The sequence below is a fragment of the Eptatretus burgeri genome, chromosome 6 (genome assembly GCF_056783735.1).
Source record: "Eptatretus burgeri isolate ZD-2024b chromosome 6, Ebu_testis_v1, whole genome shotgun sequence".
Lineage (NCBI taxonomy): Eukaryota > Metazoa > Chordata > Myxini > Myxiniformes > Myxinidae > Eptatretus > Eptatretus burgeri.
Window position 1 is genome coordinate 88,708,220 of NC_140966.1, and position 20,255 is coordinate 88,728,474.

Below are 20,255 nucleotides of genomic sequence, written 5' to 3' on the forward strand. Positions count from 1 at the left end.
TTTATTTTCTGAAATTTGTAGAATTTGTTTTTCACTTGTAAGTTGTGTGTTACAATGTCCACATAAAGGTGGAAAAAGTCTGATTTAACGAAATTTTTTCCAGGCTATATGGCAACAAAAGGTGAAAATTTTGACAGGGGGTGTCGACTTTCTATAGGCACTGTACATGACTGTATGTTGGAATCCACTGATCAAGGGTAGTTTCTGGTATCTGATTTGAGGCAGCTCCAGATGGGGGTGGGAGGGGCCGGGTGTGATTGTGGGTCAGATAATGAGTTCATGCAATCCATTGATGGTCACACCAAGGGTTGCAATTGAATATGAACTCAGATGCCACATGTGTAAAAACAGTCATATTAAGACACCACATACTGTAGATACCAAATAATGTGTTGGAGTGCATTTTGGAAGGACCAATACAGCTTATATACATCACTGACTTAGAAATATGCAGGAAATTATTATCATAAAAATACCGGACGATGTCTTGTGATGTTGTACACCCATTTATGAGCTAAATCAGGCGCCGGCAACCTAAACCAGGCCGCAGGCCACTGGACCACGTTCGGGCCACCTCACGGGCCGCACCCCCCTCCCAACCCGAAAAAATAACAAACACACCTAAAATCAATGATAATAAATGTAATTGTAAATTCAACCGAAAGACTTGCAGTAATCACAATGTGAAACAATTAATGTGAAGGCTGGTGATTCTTTGATGCAGACAGAGAGTCAATGTCTGGCTTGATGGAGGAGGAGGCCAGGAGGAGGACGTCTTGAAGATGAGCGTCTGTAAGCTGTGCTCTCGTCTTGTTCTTCATCAGCTTCATGCGACTGAACAGCTGCTCGCAAGAGTATGTGGACCCGAACAATGAAGCTAAGCGCAGGGCCTCCCAAGCAAGAGCCGGGAAAGCACGGGAGGCTGAGAGCGAGTGCCAGAACTTCATTGGTGACAAAAGAGCAAACTTTGCGCGGTGGCTCTCTGAGCACTGGAGCTCAATGAGCTCCAGCTGAAGGTCGTCAGCCACATCCACAGAATCCACATCAAAGGGAGCGGAGAATAGCTTGAACTCTTTCTCACAGGTGCGCACATCTTTGAAGCATCTCTCGAACTCGCCTCGCAGCTCAGACAGGGCAGCGGCGTAGCGACGGCAGGCAGCGGGGGTCGGGCGCAGCTCAGCCAATCGGGCAAAGTGAGTGAATTTGTTCTGGTTGAGCTGATGCTCCCACAGGCGAACTTTGCATTCGAATGCCTTCACGAAGGCGAGGAGGTCAGGTACCAAGACATCTCTACCCTGCAGATGGATGTTCAGCTTGTTTAGATGTCTAATAATGTCCATCAGGAACCCGAGGTCACACACCCATGCGGGATCCTCGAACTGAAGGACAGGATTGCCCTTCTCCCGCAGGAAAGACGCCAGCTCATCCCTCAGGCTGAAGACTGTCTCCAACATCTTTCCTCGGCTGAGCCAACGGACCTCACAGAAGTAGATCAGGTCACCGAACTCTGCCTCAGCATCAGCCAGGAGATCGCGGAACTGTCTGTGGTTGAGAGCACGGGCGCAAACAAAGTTCACCGCCCTGACGACGACAGTCATGACCTCCGTAATGGTCATAGACTTGGCGCACAGAGCCTCCTGGTGCACCAGACAGTGAAAATGCTTCACCTCCTGCTGGTGTTCCAGGCTGCGCAGGTACTTCACAAGAAGCACCGCAAAGCCTTTCATGTCCCCGACCATGGCGAGCGCTCCGTCGGCAGTGATGCCGCACATGCGAGAGAGGTCGAGGTCGGCCTCCTTCAGCCAGTATATGACTGCCTTGCAAACGTCGGCGCCAGTGGTGGTATGAGTGGGATGAGTCGGATGAACTCCTCAAAGATGACGAAGTCGTCCCTGCCGCCGCGGAAGAAGATGGCAAGCTGAGCCGTGTCCTTGATGTCAGTCGACTCGTCCAAGGCGATGGAGAAGAAGCCAGCGGACTGACACATGTCCTTCAGGGTGCCCCGGACATCGGCGGCCATCTCCTCTATGCGGCGGGTCAAGCTCCTGGCAGACAGGCTGATGGCCGCAAACTCTCTTGACTTGTCAGGACACACGTCCTCAACCACGGCCATCATGCACTCCTTGAAGAATTCACCTTCGGTAAACGGTTTGAGGTTGGTGGCCACAAGGTGTGCAACACGGTAGCTGGCCCGAGTGTTGCTCTGAGCAGCCGCTTTCATCGAAGAGACGCTCCTCTTCATGAAGGCACTCTGCTTCTCCAGCTGGGCACTCAGACGCCCGAACTCTGCCTTCTTCTTGTCGTCAGGCAACGCAGCTTGCTTGGGGTGCACCGAAGTGAAGTGACGCTTCACGTTGCACACCTTCATGACGGTGACGGTCTCGTGGCAGATGATACACAAAGCCTTTCCCTTGCGCTCGACGAAGAAGAACGCTTCTCATTCCTTTTTGAAGGAGCGGTTCTCGTCTAACAGCTTCCTCTTCTTCATAGTGAGGGTACCTTCAGCCATCTGAAACAACAACGAAAAAATATTTAAGACCAAGTTAAGTGGACTAGAAGCGAAAATAATTTATTGTGACGTACAGAGACTGTGATATATGTGGAAGAATCATATGTCCACATATGTTAAATTTGCCGTCGGTTCAGAAAAATGTTTCACGGGCCACACCTAATGGAAATCCAGACAAGGCGCCGCGGGCCGCACGGGAGGAGCTCGCGGGCCGCATTTGGCCCGCGGGCCGCATGTTGCCAACCTCGGAGCTAAATTCTCAGTGTAGGTACATAAACAGTACCTTTGCCAGGCAGCATCATCAGAGCATCCGTGTATTCTGGGATTTATGCTCAATTAAATGTACTACAACGAGACTCGATTAAATATACGAGTCTTAATTAAATGTACTACAACGAGACTCAATTAAATGTCCTATAATGAGACTGTTATAAGTGCTTCAGTAGCAATCATGAAATACTGCTTCAGATATAAAACTAACAATAGTAGACCTATCGTACATCGGCGTGTCACACCGCTAACACCGACTAACTATCAATTGATTAAGGATCAAGTCTACGATTCCTCACTTGTCACGAGAATAATAATAATCATCATCATCATCTTCATCATCATCGTCATCCATATGTTGTCAGCAGAATGTTCATATGTCATAATAGTACAATCTACGCAAGTGTATAGCCCAATGCAAGTCAAATCAGATGTCATGCATGTGCACCAGCCGGCTTTACACTGACACCATTTGCATAAGCAGTGCACATGTCAGTACTTCACCTGGAACTGCGGCAGTTGTCATCCATTGTACGGCTAGCTTTCCATCTGACAGTGTCCAACCACATCCAGCATGGCTGCGCGCAGAGATACATTGCTGAAGGGCATGATAAATGAATTGCTGCTTAATAATTGCACCTGCCCATCATGGTGCCATTAGTGTGGTGGGTAGTTCCATGTCCTGATGCACTCTCTTCTCCATAATTATCGATGTTGTCCCACACAAGTATTTATTGGGATGGCTTTCTCAATTCCTGCTGCGATGTGAGTCTCCCCCTAGGTTAATTGTAGCTGAACGAGGGCAGTGTTGAATCGTAATACACACTAATAAGATGCACAATGTCCGAATTTACTGAGCAGTTGTAACACCTGAGATGATCCAGTAATGTGCCTCATGTTGAGACGTAGACAAATCAACTTAGGAGTCTTTACTCCAGAACATCGTAGACTTGGAATCTCAGGGAATCATTTACATCAGTGCTAGATGGAATACATCAGGCACCTTCACATATTCATACAATGTACAGGTAGTGGATAAAATAATGGAAACACCTGGGTAAATGAGAGACACCAAGCAACGGGGAACTCACAGTGTGGCCCATGTGTTAATTTTTATTTTATTTTATTTTATTTTCTTTCATTTATGTTGAAGGCTTCAGTCACGGACTAAATAGTCCTCATCGACGCCAAACCTTAAATATAAGAGCTGCATTGATCGAAAAGCAAGGAAAGAGAGAATAGTCAAAGAGTTTTTGAGGAAGTAAATAATCTGCTTTTTGAAAGGGGGAAAGTCATCAGTGTTTGGGAAGACGTGAGTAGGTAAAGAGTTGCAGAGTTTGGCAGTGGAGGGGAAGAAACAAACATCGTAACGGCCCACCCTTGAGTTGCCAATGGCCACACAATAATCATGTGATCTGGTGGCTTGTCGAGTATTCTTTGATCTCGCTAATGGTGGAGGTACACAAGCAGCAAGTTCTTGCGAGCAGAAACCAAAGTAATATCTGTAGAAAAGAGAAAGAGAGCCTACGATGCGGCGTAATTTGAGTTTTGAGGTCACATTGGTGGAGTTGACAAGTCGAATAACTTTGGATTCAATTCTGTCCAGTTCGTATGTGGAGCTGGGACCTCCCCAGATGTGAGAGCAGTATTCTATACAAGGACGAATCAATCATTTATATAGTTGGAGCAACTGTTCAGAGGAGAAGAATCTTCGACATCTGATCAGGATTCCTAATTTCTTCAAGGCAGACTTAGCTATTTATTCAGACAGGATGAATTTGATGTCAGAGTGATACCTAGTAGGTTTATTGTATCACATGGTGTAATTGTGGAGCTTTCAAAGGAGATTGGAGAGTTGAGTGGAGTTTTAGAGAGGGAGATGAGAAGAAATTGAGTTTTTGAAGCATTAAACTTAACTTGAGTACATTTTCCCCACTGGGCGATCTTGTCCAAATCTGAATTTAAAGAGGTGGCTGTGATGAAACGAGATGTAGATCGAGTGAGGGCAGATGGGGCAGATGGGAAAGACATGGAGGAATGTAATGTTGAGTCATCAGCGTACGAATGCATTTGGGTATTTGCGGAAGAAAGAAGGTCATTGACAAAAAGAAGGAAGAGTGTTGGTGACAGAACAGAACCCTGAGGTTCACCACTGTTGATAGGGAAGGGGGTCGATGTTGAACCATCAACAATTACGGACATAGAGTGGTCGGAGAGAAAGCTCGATATGAGAGAGCAGAGTGAAGGAGGAAAGCCAAAAGAGGGAAGCTTGGATATCAGACCCCAATGCCAAACTCTGTCAAAGGCTTTTGAGATATCAAGGTCAACAACAAAGGATTCCCCAAAGTCTCTCAAAGAGGCCCCGACATTCGTAATGTAAGAAAGGATATCACCTGTAGATCTTGCCTTGTGAAAGCCGTATTGGTGGTCAGATATAATACTGAGAGATTCAAGATGCTTGAGAAAATGGGAATTGAGAAGACATTCAAATACTTTGGAAACAGTGGAAGTCAGAGCAATAGGATGGTAGTTAGAAGGGTTTGAATGATCACCCTTCTTTGAAATAGGTTGTACTAAGGCATGTTTCCAGGAAAGAGGAAAAGTTTGGGTTTTTTTTAACAAAAACGAAACAAACGAGCAAGCACGGGTACAAGTTGTGAAGCACATTCCTTCAAGACACGGGGAGGAATGCAATCTTGCCCGTAGGCCTTGCTTATGTCCAAAGAGAGGAGTATGTTTTTTGACTGCATGAAAAGAGATTATAGGGAGGGACATAGGATTGGTGAGGGGAGCATCAGAGGGAGATGGAATGTTAGAGTCATCCAGTGTGGAGTTAGAGGAGAAAAGAGAACCAACAAGAGTTGCTTTATTGGTCGGAGAGACAGTGATCGTATCATCGGAACGGAAAACTGAAGGAAAGGTAGAGCGACAGAAGTTGTTGGAGATACTTTTAGCTCAGGACCAGAAAGATCTATTTGTGGAAGAAGATGAGAGGTTGTCACATTTCTTTTGAATAAAGGAATGCTTCGCTTCACGAATAACATGTTTGCAATGATTTCTGGTACATATGAAAGCTGAATGCGAGTCAGAGGAAGAAGAGTTTTTCCATGTCCGATATGTGGCATCCCTTGCACGAATGGCCGCAGAGCAGGAATTATTGAACCAATAATTGGTTAGAGAGATAGACTTGAAAGAGAATGGGATACAAGCCTCCATTCCTGCAACAATGACCTCAGTTATACGTTCAGCAGAGATAGAGGCATCGCCCAAGGAGAGGCAGAAAGGAGGTTTCGTAAACCAGTCCAGTCAGCATTATTGAATGCCAATACTAGCATTTAAATTAAGCAAATAACATCCCAGCATGCTGAGGGTCATGCTTAAAAATGTGGCACAGGCCTGGTTGCCTATAATTATGGCTAGCATTGCTGCAAGAGGAGACCCCCCCCCAATGCCCCCATCCACAGAGTACTGTGGTGTGGTCACCCAGTGGTTGATGAGCATGACACTGATGTTATCCATATGCCATGGCCTTCTCAGCCTTGTCATGGCCTGATGTGAACTCAATCGAGCCTTTATGGGACATTCTGGAATGACACCTGAGATCCCATTTTCCACCTCCATCAAACAGGTGTGAGTTCATTGACTTTCTCGTGGAAGAATGGTGCAGAATTCCAGACGCTGGTGGACTCTATGCCATGGCGCACACAGGCCGTATTGGCTGCACATAGTGGCCCAACGTCCTATTGACTTTACATTGGTGTTTCCATTTTTTTTGTCCACTTCCTGTAGCTTCATTGGAAGCGCTGATGACCCAGACCAGGATGTTTAACAGGGGTAATGGGAAAATATTTTTCACTGCCTCAACTGTGAAATTGTATGATGGTGGAGGCCAAGGTCTCTGCCTACCTTGACTTTTAGCGTATTCTCTAAGAAGCATCAGAGCAACCATGAAAAGGGAATGAAGAGACACATCTGCTTAAACTGGCATTCTCGATTCCTCTGCATCACCAAGACCGGAGGTTTCTGTATCAGTGGTGGATAGCGACAAAGAGTCTCTCAAAGAGGCCCCAACATTCGCAATGTAAGAAAGGATATCACCTGTAGATCTTGCCTTGCGAAAGCTGTATTGGTGGTCAGATATAATACTGAGAGATTCAAGATGCTTGAGAAAATGGGAATTGAGAAGACATGGCTACAAGGCCAGCTGCAAGGTATTCAATGAATACCATCTCACTGGAAGATTTCTTCGTTGGAGAGTGGAATTTAAGTTGGGGGAACTTCTCCATTAGCTGCTGTTTCAGCATGCTGAATCTGAAAGAAAATGAAGAGATCATGGGCTTTGGCATACATGATGCCTACTGATGACTTTCTGTGAAAAATACAGAAAAGTATCAGGATGAATTTACAGCTTCTGTATGCAGAAATCTGGTATACCGTCAAGAACAACTTCCATGATAATTGACTTCTATGGCAATACAGTCCTCGTCTCTAATCTCCCTGAGTATGTTTTCATCAGCCTTCATTGTTGCTGCTCTCTGTAACAGACCTGAAAAAATATGGGTGGATAAAAGAAAATTCAGAGCAGGTTGATGAGAGAAAATTGAATAACAGCTTGTTTGCAAACTGGAAATCGACTAGTCGTTTGCCTTAAATTCACCTGGTGCTTCATCTCAAGGCTGGGACAGTAATATGAACTGAAAGTTGTTGATCCTCATTCTCACTGTTTACCCATCTATGTACAGCATATGAATACATCAGCTGCCATCCTTACCTGCATCACCTGTCTCTGCTTGAACCAGGTTGACAGTTACGCATTTTGATCGTGGCCCCTCTCTAAAGTTGTTCTTCCTACAAATGATGCAAATGTTTGGCAAAATATTGGTTGACCTCGACATTACTTGACAGAGAAGTGCTATCGCATATTGGGATGTCAGAGGTCTTTGTTCGGAGATGAAGTTGAGGGAACCTCATCCCCTTCATCCACTTGGGGGGGGGGGGGCTTCAGGTACACCGACCGGCCGCATTTCTTGTGGGCTACAGCATGTTCAGCTTTAGTTTTATTGGTGAACCAGCTGTTATAAACACTGTGATATCCAATAGCTGGATCAACACTGCGGCCATCTGAAAAAAAGAAATGGTTTATATGTTATTCGTGAGATTGAATTGTATGGTCAGGCTCTGCTCTGCTCTGCTCTGCTGTGGACATATAAAACACTACTACATCCTTTACACGGGTATCAGGGGAATTTAACAAAGATGATGTTTTATGTCAGAGGTAGAAAAATTAAAATAATGTATTCGTCGGATTGTACATCAAACGCACTCACTCACACACTTCATATTACAACTCAAAATGACATTAGTAGAGATGAGCTACGTTATGTCCTGTTCCACCCCAACCCCACCTCTACCATTCCATTCCCTCCTCTCCTCTTGCCTCTCCCCACTCCCCTTGCGTTGCGTTCCATTCCATCCCCTCCCTTTCCTCATGCTCGGCCTCGCATCGTGCCTGGCACATGACCTCCATGCAAAGCGCAATTTAGGCCTAAGTCACATTTGCCACGGCGGCCGTGGGGTCTTCAAAATCTACGGCCACTAGCAATTATACGGTGGCCGCAGTATTTCCACGGTCACACAATGTAGCAGTCACATAATTTTTTTTATTTTTCGGGGAGCCGCACGGCATATTTAGGCCTAAGTCACATTTGCCACGGCGGCGTGGGGTCTCCAAAATCTACGGCCACTAGCAATTATACGGCGGCCGCAGTATTTCCACGGTCACACAATGTAGCAGTCACATATGTTTTTATTTTTCGGGTATCCGCACGGCATATTTATAAATTGTGGAGACCGAAAACGTGGGGGTGCCGTACGGTCTTTGATTTGATGTCGCACGGTGACCTTAGGGTGTTCCTGCAGCGGCCATAGAATTTTCAAGGCAGACGCAAGGTGCCCGCAAGGCGACCGCAAGGCGACCGCAGGGGGGCCCTAAGGCGAATGTGCGGCCAGACGGATGGTAACGAGTGGGTTCTTTTTTTTTCTTTTTCTTTTTTTACCAGTTTTTTGTTTCGGCTTGTCGAATTGCTACGGCGAACGTAGAAATTAAAAAAGTTATAACTCCGTGTTATAGCCAAACGGCGTAGGGCCACCCTGAGGCCACCGCAGAAACTCTGCGGCCGCCGCACGTTTCTGTCAATTCAGAGGGCGTACGGCCGCCCTATCCTCGCCGTAGAGCAAATATGACTTTGGCCTGTTTTACAATGATTTGGGGCGGTTTGTGATGATGTTATTGCAAATATTCTAAAGGGGAATTTATTTTATTGTCTAAATTACTCAGTTTCCTATACGACTACGGAATGTCATCACCAACGAGATTACCAAAGTCGAGATGTTTGCGGACAAAATTTGCACCTTCCTCTGTTATTGTACTCAAAAGAGAAAACTGTTGCAACAAATACACCAGGAAAACCATTGCTTGGGAGAAACAGAAATTAGAAAACCGAGCTTGCTGGAACAAGTCATTTTTTTTGTGTGTTCAATGTCGAGGCTCATAAAAGAGCGAACACACAGAATGTACAACAAGGGGGGGGCACGAAACAAGAGAGGTGGGAGAGGGTAGGACAAACCAGTGGGGAGCAGAGACATGAGGAGATATGTGGAAGGGAGAGGGATGGGGTGGGGTACACAAGGTATACAAGATGGACACTACAGGGACTTTCAGGAAGGAAAGCAGGGAATTTGAAGGAGGTGCGTTTGGGGTGGATTAACGGGGGGTAGAAAAGATCGAGAATTTGGATGGGGGACGATAAGAGGTGGTGGTGAAAAGCTGTTTTGAAGGCCTGGAGGGAAGAATGGGATTCAACAGAGTGAGGGAGTTTATTCCAAAGGTGGGAAAAAAGAGGAATGAAAGAGTGAAGGTGAGCAGTGATTCTTGATTTTGGTAGTTTTACCAGAAGAGGGTTGCTGGTGGACCTTGAGCATGGTGTGGAAATAAAGGGGGTGGGGGGGGACATCGCAGACATGGCAGGGGGGGACTATGCCAGAGAGGAGACGGTAGAAGACAGAAAGACTATCGACCTGCCTGTGATGAGAGAGTGAGAGGCCCAAACACTCAGCCTCATCGTGGGAGATACCAATGATCCTAAATGCCTTGGTTTCCATTGCGGGATGCCGAGAAAGGTGAGAGGTGGGAGCACCAGCCCAGAAGGGAGAGTAGTACTCCATCAGGCTGCGGACGAAAGCTTTGTATGTAGTCAGGAGCTCAGGTGGGCTGAGGAAGGACTTTGCACGATGGAGGATGCCCAGTCGGCGAATGGCTTTGGAGGCCAGGTTGGAAATGTGGCTTTCCCAGGAAAGATCATGGCAGATTGTGAGACCTCGAAGCTTGAATAAAGGGACTTCTTCAGGAGGATTGTTGAGGAAGTAGATGATGTGTGTGTGGGGGGGGGGGTTCCAGATGGTCCTTTTGGAGAGACATAGTGAGTCTTGCCATTGTTTAAGCACTTTCTTCTCAACTCCGTTAAGTTTGACCCACTTCTTGGCGAATTTACAAACCCTGGCCAATGACTTTTCATTCAATGAAAGCACATTCCTCAGATTATTGTCACAAATGTGGATTAATGCACCTAATTTTGCTGTCACAACTCATCTGTGTGGGCACAGCCATCTTGTCTTCATCTAATCATGTGCAGCGAATCATGGCCTCTGATTGGTCAAGATTGAAATGAGCCAGGACGTCCTTTGTTAGCTGCGGATCGAATCTCCCTCGTGAAATGGCCCATTTCGATCGTGTTTCCCATATAGCTATCCACACTTTTGATAGTGGGAACATTGATATTTAGCTTTAAAATGATGACATTTTATTGTGCAGAACTTAAGATTGTAGCTCCAGAGTGGGTGCCAGAAAACTGAATGATCATTGGCTGCAGGTCACAGCCGAATAACGTAGTCGAGGCTCGTGGAAGAAATAGTACCAGTACAATAATCTTGAAGACCTTGGTTTCGACGGCGTCAAGTTGAGCAAGATGTGAGGCAGGGGAGCCAGCTCAGAGGGGAGAGCAGTTCTCCAAGCTGCGGATTAAGGCCTTGTCAGTGGAAAGGAGTTCAGGAGTGCCAAGGAAGGACTTTGTGCAATGCAGAATGCCCAGTCGGTATCTGGCTTTGGAGGCCAACTTTGAAATGTGGTTTTCCCAAGAAAGATAATGGCTGATAGTGAGACCCAAGAGGTTGAACGACTTAACTTCTTCAAGAGGATGACTAAGAAAGTAGATATGGAGGGTTTGCCAGATTGTCTTTTCAGAGAGAGACCATGAGAATGTGAGATTTGTCAGGATTGAATTCCATTTCAGTGTTTGACCAGTTATTCCAAGTGTTTCACCAGCTTGTGATACACATATATATATACTTTTTCAAGGTCTGAAGAGGGGGAAGAGCCTGCAGCCTGTCTGTCAGAAGGATGAGGGATGTCACCGTAGAGGGTGGAGTCAACGGCCAATAAATAAAGGGGATTTTCCAGAGAGTCGGAGAGATCGATCATTGATGGAGATCAGGAATAGGACTGGGCCGAGAACACTGCCTTGGGGCATTCCAGCCTTTACAGGGAGAGATCAAAGGATTCCATTCAGTGCCACATGTTGGCTCCAAGAGCAGAGGAAATCAGTCAGCCATTTGTGGAGTTGACTTTGGATGCCACAGACAGACAGCTTAGAGAATAAGGTGGGATGCAAGACTGCATGAAAAGCACGAGATATGTCCAGAGAGCCGTACCTAATCTCATGTCTGACATTAGGGGCCTCCATCCATTGTTGAGTGATTAGAAGCAGCATGTCCAAGGTGGAGTGACCTGCTCTGAAACCGAATTGATCTGACATGACGTTTCTGGAGAAAAGGAAGGATTTCATTTCAACTGCGATGATTGATTCCATGACCTTGCTGATGATTGGAAGTAAGCTAATAGGTTTAGTCTGTGAACCTGATTATCTTGTGCAGGATAAATTCTGGTGTTCAGTTTTCGTTGCCACATTGCAGGTCGCACATAGTTTCCATAGAGAGGGTTCAGAGGAGAACTTGATTGATTCTTTGACTAAGCTATGAGGAACTGCTGAAGGAGACAGGACTTTATACATTAGAAAGGAGGTGATTTATGAGGAGATCTGCTAGAGATGTTTAAGATAATGAAGGGTGCATACAAAATAAGTGCAGAAGTACACTGACAGGATAAAGTAAAGAGGGGGAGAGTTAGGATGGAAGTAAGATAGAGGTCTTTCACTCAGAGAGTAGTTAAAGCGTGGAATTGTCTTGCTGGAAAGCTATTGGCAGCAGAAACAATAGGTTCAAACGGGAATCCGATCGGGGTACATGGACACTGGTAGGACTGTGGTAGGTAGCCGAGGTATGGATGGGTGATTGTATACCTGTGATGTCTGTGAGTGGGTCTCGTAAGAAAGTGAATGGGCTGTCCATGTTTGATCACTCCTCACCCAACAACCCACCTTATCCACCCTGTAACCCCCCCCCCCTTCCAAAATTAAAACCTTTGCCATTTGTTCCATGTCACCCATCCATTGGGACCATGCTCCGTACAGAGCGTTGGTGCTGCCTAAGTAGTCTCCTCGGCTATTGGGCACAATCCTGGACGGGTCGCCACTCCAACACAGGATTCCAGAGCAAGCTGGCACTCATTTTACCGACCTCAGAAGGATGACAGGCAGAGTCAGCCCCACCTAGTATTAATTCAACATCCAAGTGGGATTTGAACTCATGATCCTAGGATCCCAAGCACACCACCCGAACCATGAAGCCAACACCAGGCATTTCCATGTAGTACCTGTCCTACTTTCGTCCTTCCCACTCTGCCACTTCCGAGATAAAGGGTAGATTGGGTTATATCAGAGATGATGAATAGATTGATAGATTGAATTGTTTGCCTCTGGATGAAGTATATGCTTGATGGGACAAATGGCCTTCTGTTCCAAATTTCCTTCTATTTCCTCATTTCAAGACAAGTTATCCCATGTCATTTTTATTAGAAAAGCATCTTTTAGAAGGAATAATGTTTTGAGTTCTTCATTAATTTATGGATACATTTGCTTCAAAGTTGTCTGTGATTCACCTGTCAATTGTGTCGACATAAATGTCCTACTGAAGATTGCTTTTTAGTTGCCGATGCTATCAGTGTATACAGTTTAAATTTTTTGGAGTTGAACATAGTTGGAACCATTATGGTGGTGTGAGAAGTTTGAGAGTTATACTTTTTTTATTGCACTGTACTACAAATTGTTTTTATGCCTAAAACCCTTCCAGGCACACCCCACACCCCAAGTACAACACACACACACACACACACACACACACACACACACACACACACACACACACACACACACACACACACACACACACACACACACACACACCAAATTATATTTGACAAAACATTTGTGTGATCATCGCAAAATCTTTTGTATTAATTGCTTTGGGTGGTAGTTGTGTATTGTTCCAAGGTTGCAATTCTTTCTTTGTGATGCAAGTTGGTTTTGGAGTGTGGGTAGTGAAGATTATTGTTTGCGCAGGTGTCGGCCAAGTGGTCCTACAGGTGGCGGCTGCTACACGCTGTCGGCACTGCTATGGCGTGGAAAAGGCCGATATACCTGCACAATATGCGGAGGTACTAATATTGTAATATCTCAATATGTATTGCAACACACTATCACAACCTTTATGACTACATGTTTTGTAATTATCTTCGTGTTTCACAATATATGGGAGGTCGCACCTATCCTAATGACATGTAAGACAAGTTGTATCTCCTGATACTTGAATAAGAGAGTTCATCGTACACCTTCTTTCCCTCTGCAGTGTTGAGGAAAAGGACATGGGAAGGGTCTTTTCAACTCTTGCTTTACGTTTCCGAGCACGAACTATATTTCCAACAGCCTCCATTTTGTCTGAATCTCGATATTCCCCAATGATGAGAGTGCGAGCCACAAATTTGATTGTTGGAGTTGTCATGTAATAGCAAAATATTTTGTCCAAGTATTGCTAAACTGGAGGTTTTTGGGAAGTGATAAGGACGTTTGTGTTCTACAGTGTTCAAGTATATAATAAAATAAAAATAAAATAAAGGTTTTAATGGTTGTATAAAAATATATATATATTTTTTGGAAGTTTACCACCGTTGATGCACTGTCTTTCCCCGCCACCTTATTTAACACATTAAATTAGTTATTCATGCGTGTTGTTTGTGTCCTTTATGACGTCCCTAAAAAACACGTTTCTTGTTTGGAATGGTTTTCAATTTTGTTTGGCTGCCAGGCAGGCAGACCGACTGCAGAAATTACCATACTCTGTGTGCATGCGTATCAAGAGGAGCTTCCCTTAATTGGCCAAAGTACTGCTAAACTGTAGGTTCATGTTTCGATTTGTTCTCCACAGTGTTCAAAATATATAATTCAATTGAAATTAAGTTGTTCCTTGATCCCAGACTAATGTCTGCAGACGGACAAACAAACTGAACCAATTGCTTCACCCAGCTTTATGCTTCGCACGCAGGTGCAGGGTAATTACAAGGCCAACTAGAGGGGGAGCACTCGGTAGAGTGCAATACCTCTGCCGCCAATACTGCTAGGTCACTCAAGTGAACCTGATATCCTATTCATTCAATTTGACGTCAACAGTGCTCACAGAGTTATAGTTTGCAACTTTCCCTTTTAGTTTTAACTTTTACATACTCAATTCATTCGTCATAACTGGATTCCTTGAGACAGAAATTGATTTTACGTGGGTATATCCACCTGAAGTTCCAAAATCGGCCGCAATTATAATTTTGGCATGTTTTTTTGTTGGAAATCACTTGTAACATGAAGAAATGCAAAAAAAAAAAAACCCGAAATTTTGTTGAAAAAAAAGTTGCAAAAAAAATTTTTTTTGGGGGGGGTGGGTGGTGGGGGGGTGGAAATCACTTAAAACATGTAGAAATGCATCTTCGATGGCGGAGGTTAATAAGAGAGATTGGACAATTTGGATGCAATAGATTTGCCTTTTAAATGATTTGTTTGTTTCCACCGAAAACTATATATGAATGGTGTGGTTCAGTCAAATGATTTGTTTGTTTCCACCAAAAACTATATATTAATGGTATGGTTCAAAGTTCAAGAATTTGTTTATTTGCACCAAAAACTATATATGAATGGTGTGGTTCAGAGTTAAATGAGTTGTTGATTTACACCAAAAACTATATATTAATGGTGTGGCTTAGAGTTAAATGATTTGTTTATTTACACCGAAAACTACACATTAATGGTGTGGTTCAGAGTTAAATGATTTGTTTATTTACACTGAAAAATATATGAATGGTGTGGTTCAGAGTTGAATGATTTGTTTATTTACACCAAAAACTATATATCAATGGTGTGGTTCAGAGTTAAATGATTTGTTTATTTACACCAAAAACTATATGTTAATGGTGTGGTTCAGAGTTAAATGATTTGTTTATTTACACCAAAAACTATATGTTAATGGTGTGGTTCAGAGTTAAATGTTTTGTTTATTTACACTGAAAACTATATATTAATAGTGTAGTTCAGAGCTAAATGATTTGTTTATTTACACCGACAACTATATATTAATGGTGTGGTTCAGAGTTAAATGATTTGTTTATTTAGACCAAAAACTATATATTATTAGTATGGTTCAGAGTTAAATGATTTGTTTATATATGCCGAAAACTATATATTAATTGTGTAGTTCAGAGTTAAATGATTTGTTTATTTACACCAAAAACTATATTTCAATGGTATAGTTCAGAGTTAAATGATTTGTTTATTTCTGCAAAAACTATATATTAATGGTGTGGTTCAGAGTTAAATGATTTGTTTATTTACACCGAAAACTATATAATAATAGTGTGGTTCAGAGTTGAATGATTGTTTATTTACACCAAAAACTATATGTCAATGGCGTAGTTCAGAGTGAAATGATTTGTTTATTTACACTGAAAACTATATATTAATAGTGTAGTTCAGAGTTTAATGATTTGTTTATTTACACCGAAAACTATTTGTCAATGGTATAGTTCAGAGTTAAATGATTTGTTTATTTACAACTTAAACTATATATTAATGGTGTGGTTCAGTTGTTAAATTATTTGTTTGTTTACACCGAAAACTATATGTCAATTGCGTAGTTCAGAGTGAAATTATTTGTTTATTTACACCGAAAACTATATATTAATGGTGTGGTTCAGAGTTAAATGATTTGTTTATTTACACCAAAAACTATATATTAATGGTATGATTTGTTTATTTACACCAAAAACTATATATTAATGGTGTGGTTCAGAGTGAAATGATTTGTTTATTTACGCCGAAAACTATATATTAATGGTGTAGTTCAGAGTTAAATGATTTGTTTATTCACACCGAAAACTATATTTCACTGGTATGGTTCAGAGTTTAATGATTTGTTTATGTACACCGAAAACTATATATTAATGGTGTGGTTCAGAGTGAAATGATTTGTTTATTAACACCCAAAACTATATATTAATGGTGTGGTTCAGAGTGAAATGATTTGTTTATTAACACTGAAAACTATATATTGATGGTGTGGTTCAGAGTGAAATGATTTGTTTATTCATGGTGTGGTTCGTAGTTAAATGATTTGTTTATTAACTCCCAAAACTATATATCAATGGTGCGGTTCAGAGTTAAATGATTTCTTTATGAACAAATAGCTATGTGAGTCGTGTACATAAGCTAAAAATTGTTCACTTTGTGATAAATGCACTAAACTTGGTGGAGTTGTAGTTCAGGCCATACCTTTTAATTTTAGTTATTTATACAAGTCTGGAGACGGCGATGGTTCACGAGCAATATACACAGTTCGCCTTTTTATTTTTGGACCTTCGAGGGGACGCCACGGGCAAACTGGCGGGAATCGGGAAAAACGTAAATGATGAAAGTTGTAGTACTCGAAGAGCACTACTTGCATACCAACTTTCATTCGAAACAGTTGAAAACCCTAGGAGCTTGATGCCCAATTTATTGATTTTTTTGACATTTTCTAAGTTTGTGACCTTGTGACCTTGACCTTGGGACGAAAATGAAAAATTGAGCTCTGTGGTGCTATGCAGGTGCCATTGGGCTAACCAAATACCGAAACCCCTGCCAGATTCGACAAACTCCCTCGGAGAAGATGTAACTTGAAATCAGTTACCCCCTAAAAACACGTTTTTTGGGCGTGGCTCCACCCATAATGGGCGCAGCACTCCCATTCTCAGGAAAACACAACTAGATCATGATGTAAACCTCCCACCCAAATTTTATCAGGATCGGATCTAAACCCATGGAGCTATGCTCATGACAGACAGACAGAGAGACGCACTCACATAACGAATATAGTGGTCACTCTGGCTGGCGCTCGTGAACCAATAGCAGAGTTAAGCAATTGATCCGTTGGTTATCTGCCTTCCGACGTCGGTCTATGATGGAGTGACGTCTTAATTTAAATGGGATGTTATATTTTGAACAGTGGAGAACATGAATCTGAACACGAACCTGAAGTTCACTAGCACCTTTGCTCTAAATTTGGCATTGTGCGGAATCTCGTCCAGATCCTGCATGCCCACAGAGAACTAAAGTAATTGCTTTGGTCTGTATGCAGGTCTGGCAGTGAAACAAAATCATTCCAAAGAGGAAACTCCTGTTTGTAGGGACGTCATGAAAGGCATGAAGAACTAATTTAATGTGGTAAACCTGGTGTTGGCTTGATGGTTAGGGTGGTGTGCTTTGGATCTTAGGATCCTGAGTTCAAATCCCACTTGGCTATTGAATTAATACCAGGTGGGGTCGACTCTGCCTGTCATCCTTCCGAGGTCGGCAAAATGAGTGCCAGCTGTCTGGTATAGTTTGTCGAAGTCGCGACCCATCTAGGATTGTGTCCAATAGCCAAGGATACTGCTTAGGCAGCACCAACGCTCTGCACAGAGTATGGTCCCAGTGGATGGATGGAATAAGGTGGTGCAAAAATGCTGCATCAATGGCACAAACCTTCTGAAAAAAAAATTATTTCATTTTGATACAGCCTTTAAAAGTTTTATTTTATTTCAATCAAATGATATACAGCCATGTGCCGCATTACGACGTTTCGGTCAATGACGGACCGCATATACAACAGTGGTCCCATAAAATTACAAGGGACCTGAAAAATTCCTATCACCGAGTGATGTCGTAGCCGTCATAGCGCTAACAGTCGTATAAATGTATAGGAGAGCACATACAATTATGTGCAGTACATCTTACTTGATAATGATAATAAACAACGACAGTGTGGCCCCGTTATAACGCGATCGTTGAGGTCCATAAAATGTCTGCGAAAAAAGCGGGGTCGCGCTAAATCGAGATTCAAGAAAATCACTGTTCAAACTGACCCAATGTTGACCTAACATCCTAAAACACCCCGATTTTTCACACTATTTGACCCGTGTTTTTGCACGTTTACCTTCTAGCAAGTAAATTACCTTTGCCTTAAAGAATTCCGCGAATAAATCGTTGTTACAGTTAAAATTTAACACAAATTAATTTTTTGTAAAGCTTTTTATGTTTTTAAAACATTCGCACTGTTCCAAAAATATATCACACAACTGACAGGTGCTCGTTTCTTCATTTGTAAATTATAACATCGCTGCAATGATTATTTATAAAATCCAAATGCTATTTATCCACCTTTCTACAATCGATGTGAGAGGATATTGTAAGCAGCCGCTAACAACACACATGGCCATCATGAACAGCACAAAGGTAAAACTAACGCGTCTTCCGTCTATCTTGGATGTGTGTTACAATTGCCGACAGTATTCAGTACAGGAACATGCTGTACAGGTTTGTATCCGAGGAGCAATAGGCTATACTATATAGCCTAGGTGTGTAGTAGGCTATACCATCTAGGTTTGTGTAAGTACACTCTATGTTGTTCGCACAATGACGACATAACTTAACGATGCATTTCTCAGAATGTATCCCCGTCGTTAAGTGACGCATGACTGTACTTGAACTTAGAAGAACACAAATCTCCTTGTTGGCACTTCCAAAAACCTGCATTTTAGCAGTACTTGGATAAGATATTATGCCATCTCTTCCAATCAATTTGCCGCTCGTGTTCTCAGCGTTTGGGAATATCAAGATTCAGACAAGATTGTGGCTTGTAGGAAATATATATCGTGCTCGGAAATGCAAAGCAAGAGTTAAAAAGACCCTTCCCAAGTCCTTTTTCTCAAGACTGCATGGGGTAAAGTGTAAGATGAACTCTCCAGTTTATACTGTATTTGTATTGATTTATAGTATATTACTGAATATTGATGTATTATTTGTGTTTGCTATGCCAGTGAGTGAGGAAACTGTGTCAAGTCTTGGGTCTTTGACAGGTCTGGATTGCATTTTTCTAGGATTGCATCCCTCTTTTATAGTGAGGGAGTCCTGTATTTGTTATAGCGTATCATTATTAATGTTTATTTATACTCGGTTATGGATGAATTATTGTGGAACCGAACCCTATTATTCCCGTTGGTTACACTTGCGTCTCTGTCATGTTTTAGCCGATCATGATTTCTGGTGGAACATAACCATATACATGATTGAGTGGTAGTTTGTAGATGAGAACACAATTTTTATCCTCTCTCCAATTTTCCCCATATCTTTAATTCATTTCTACTCCGAAGCCTTCTAAAATGTCTCTTTCTTTCTCACTTCATCTCCTCCCACACCCACCCTCAACTGTCCATGAGATGGTTCCTTCACGTGATATTGTGTTCATTTATTGAGTATCCATGATTGATTGATTCGATTCTTGTGATAGGCAATGGATGTGGAATTTCGCAAGTGGATGAAATGGTATGGGAAGAAGAATGGGAACTACACAGTGAGTACTTGCCTCTTCCTGCTGGGCCTCCACCAATTTGCCATGACTTCTGATCTTCTCACACTTCATTCCTGCCTTTCAGTATCTGATTGAGATTATTGTGGTTCTTTGTGCTTGCAGTTGGAAAAGGGCGATTTTCTCTCTGATGATTGGAAAGAAAAAATTGCACTCACCAGGTACAGTATCCGATCCAACCTGCGTAGCTTTGTTGCTTCAATGTCATTGTATAACTTTTCACATGTCATGTACACCTTTCATTTATATATCGTGGTTGGATGGATTATGACAAAATTATAAACGAGAACGGCACTCGATAGAGTGGAGACTGAACAGTGTCCATTTTGTATCCCACTGATAGACCGGATCTGCATCTGGATATGAACCAAAATCCAATATTCTTGTTCTTGGCACATACCGAACTCATGCACCTAGTTTTGTCTGAATCCGTCCACAACGTTTTGAGATTTTGTGCTGTATATCGTTTTTGGCCCTTTCTCGCAATGTTGAAGAATCATTTGGAAAATGAATAAAAACAACTCTTATCTGGATCCGAATCCGAATC

The 20,255-nt window shown here is 42.7% G+C and overlaps 1 protein-coding gene across 7 annotated transcripts in view; it reads left to right on the forward strand.

Annotated features, from left to right (window-relative positions):
- The window catches only part of DOT1L (DOT1 like histone lysine methyltransferase), a 189,243-nt gene that overhangs the window by 50,958 nt on the left and 118,030 nt on the right, over window positions 1-20,255 (forward strand). For all 7 annotated transcript variants that reach the window (XM_085886127.1, XM_085886131.1, XM_085886128.1 and 4 more), the window contains 3 exons: window positions 13,351-13,445; window positions 19,631-19,693; window positions 19,814-19,869. In XM_085886127.1, the coding sequence (XP_085742253.1) occupies window positions 13,351-13,445; window positions 19,631-19,693; window positions 19,814-19,869 (214 nt within the window). The remainder of the gene's footprint in view (window positions 1-13,350; window positions 13,446-19,630; window positions 19,694-19,813; window positions 19,870-20,255) is intronic.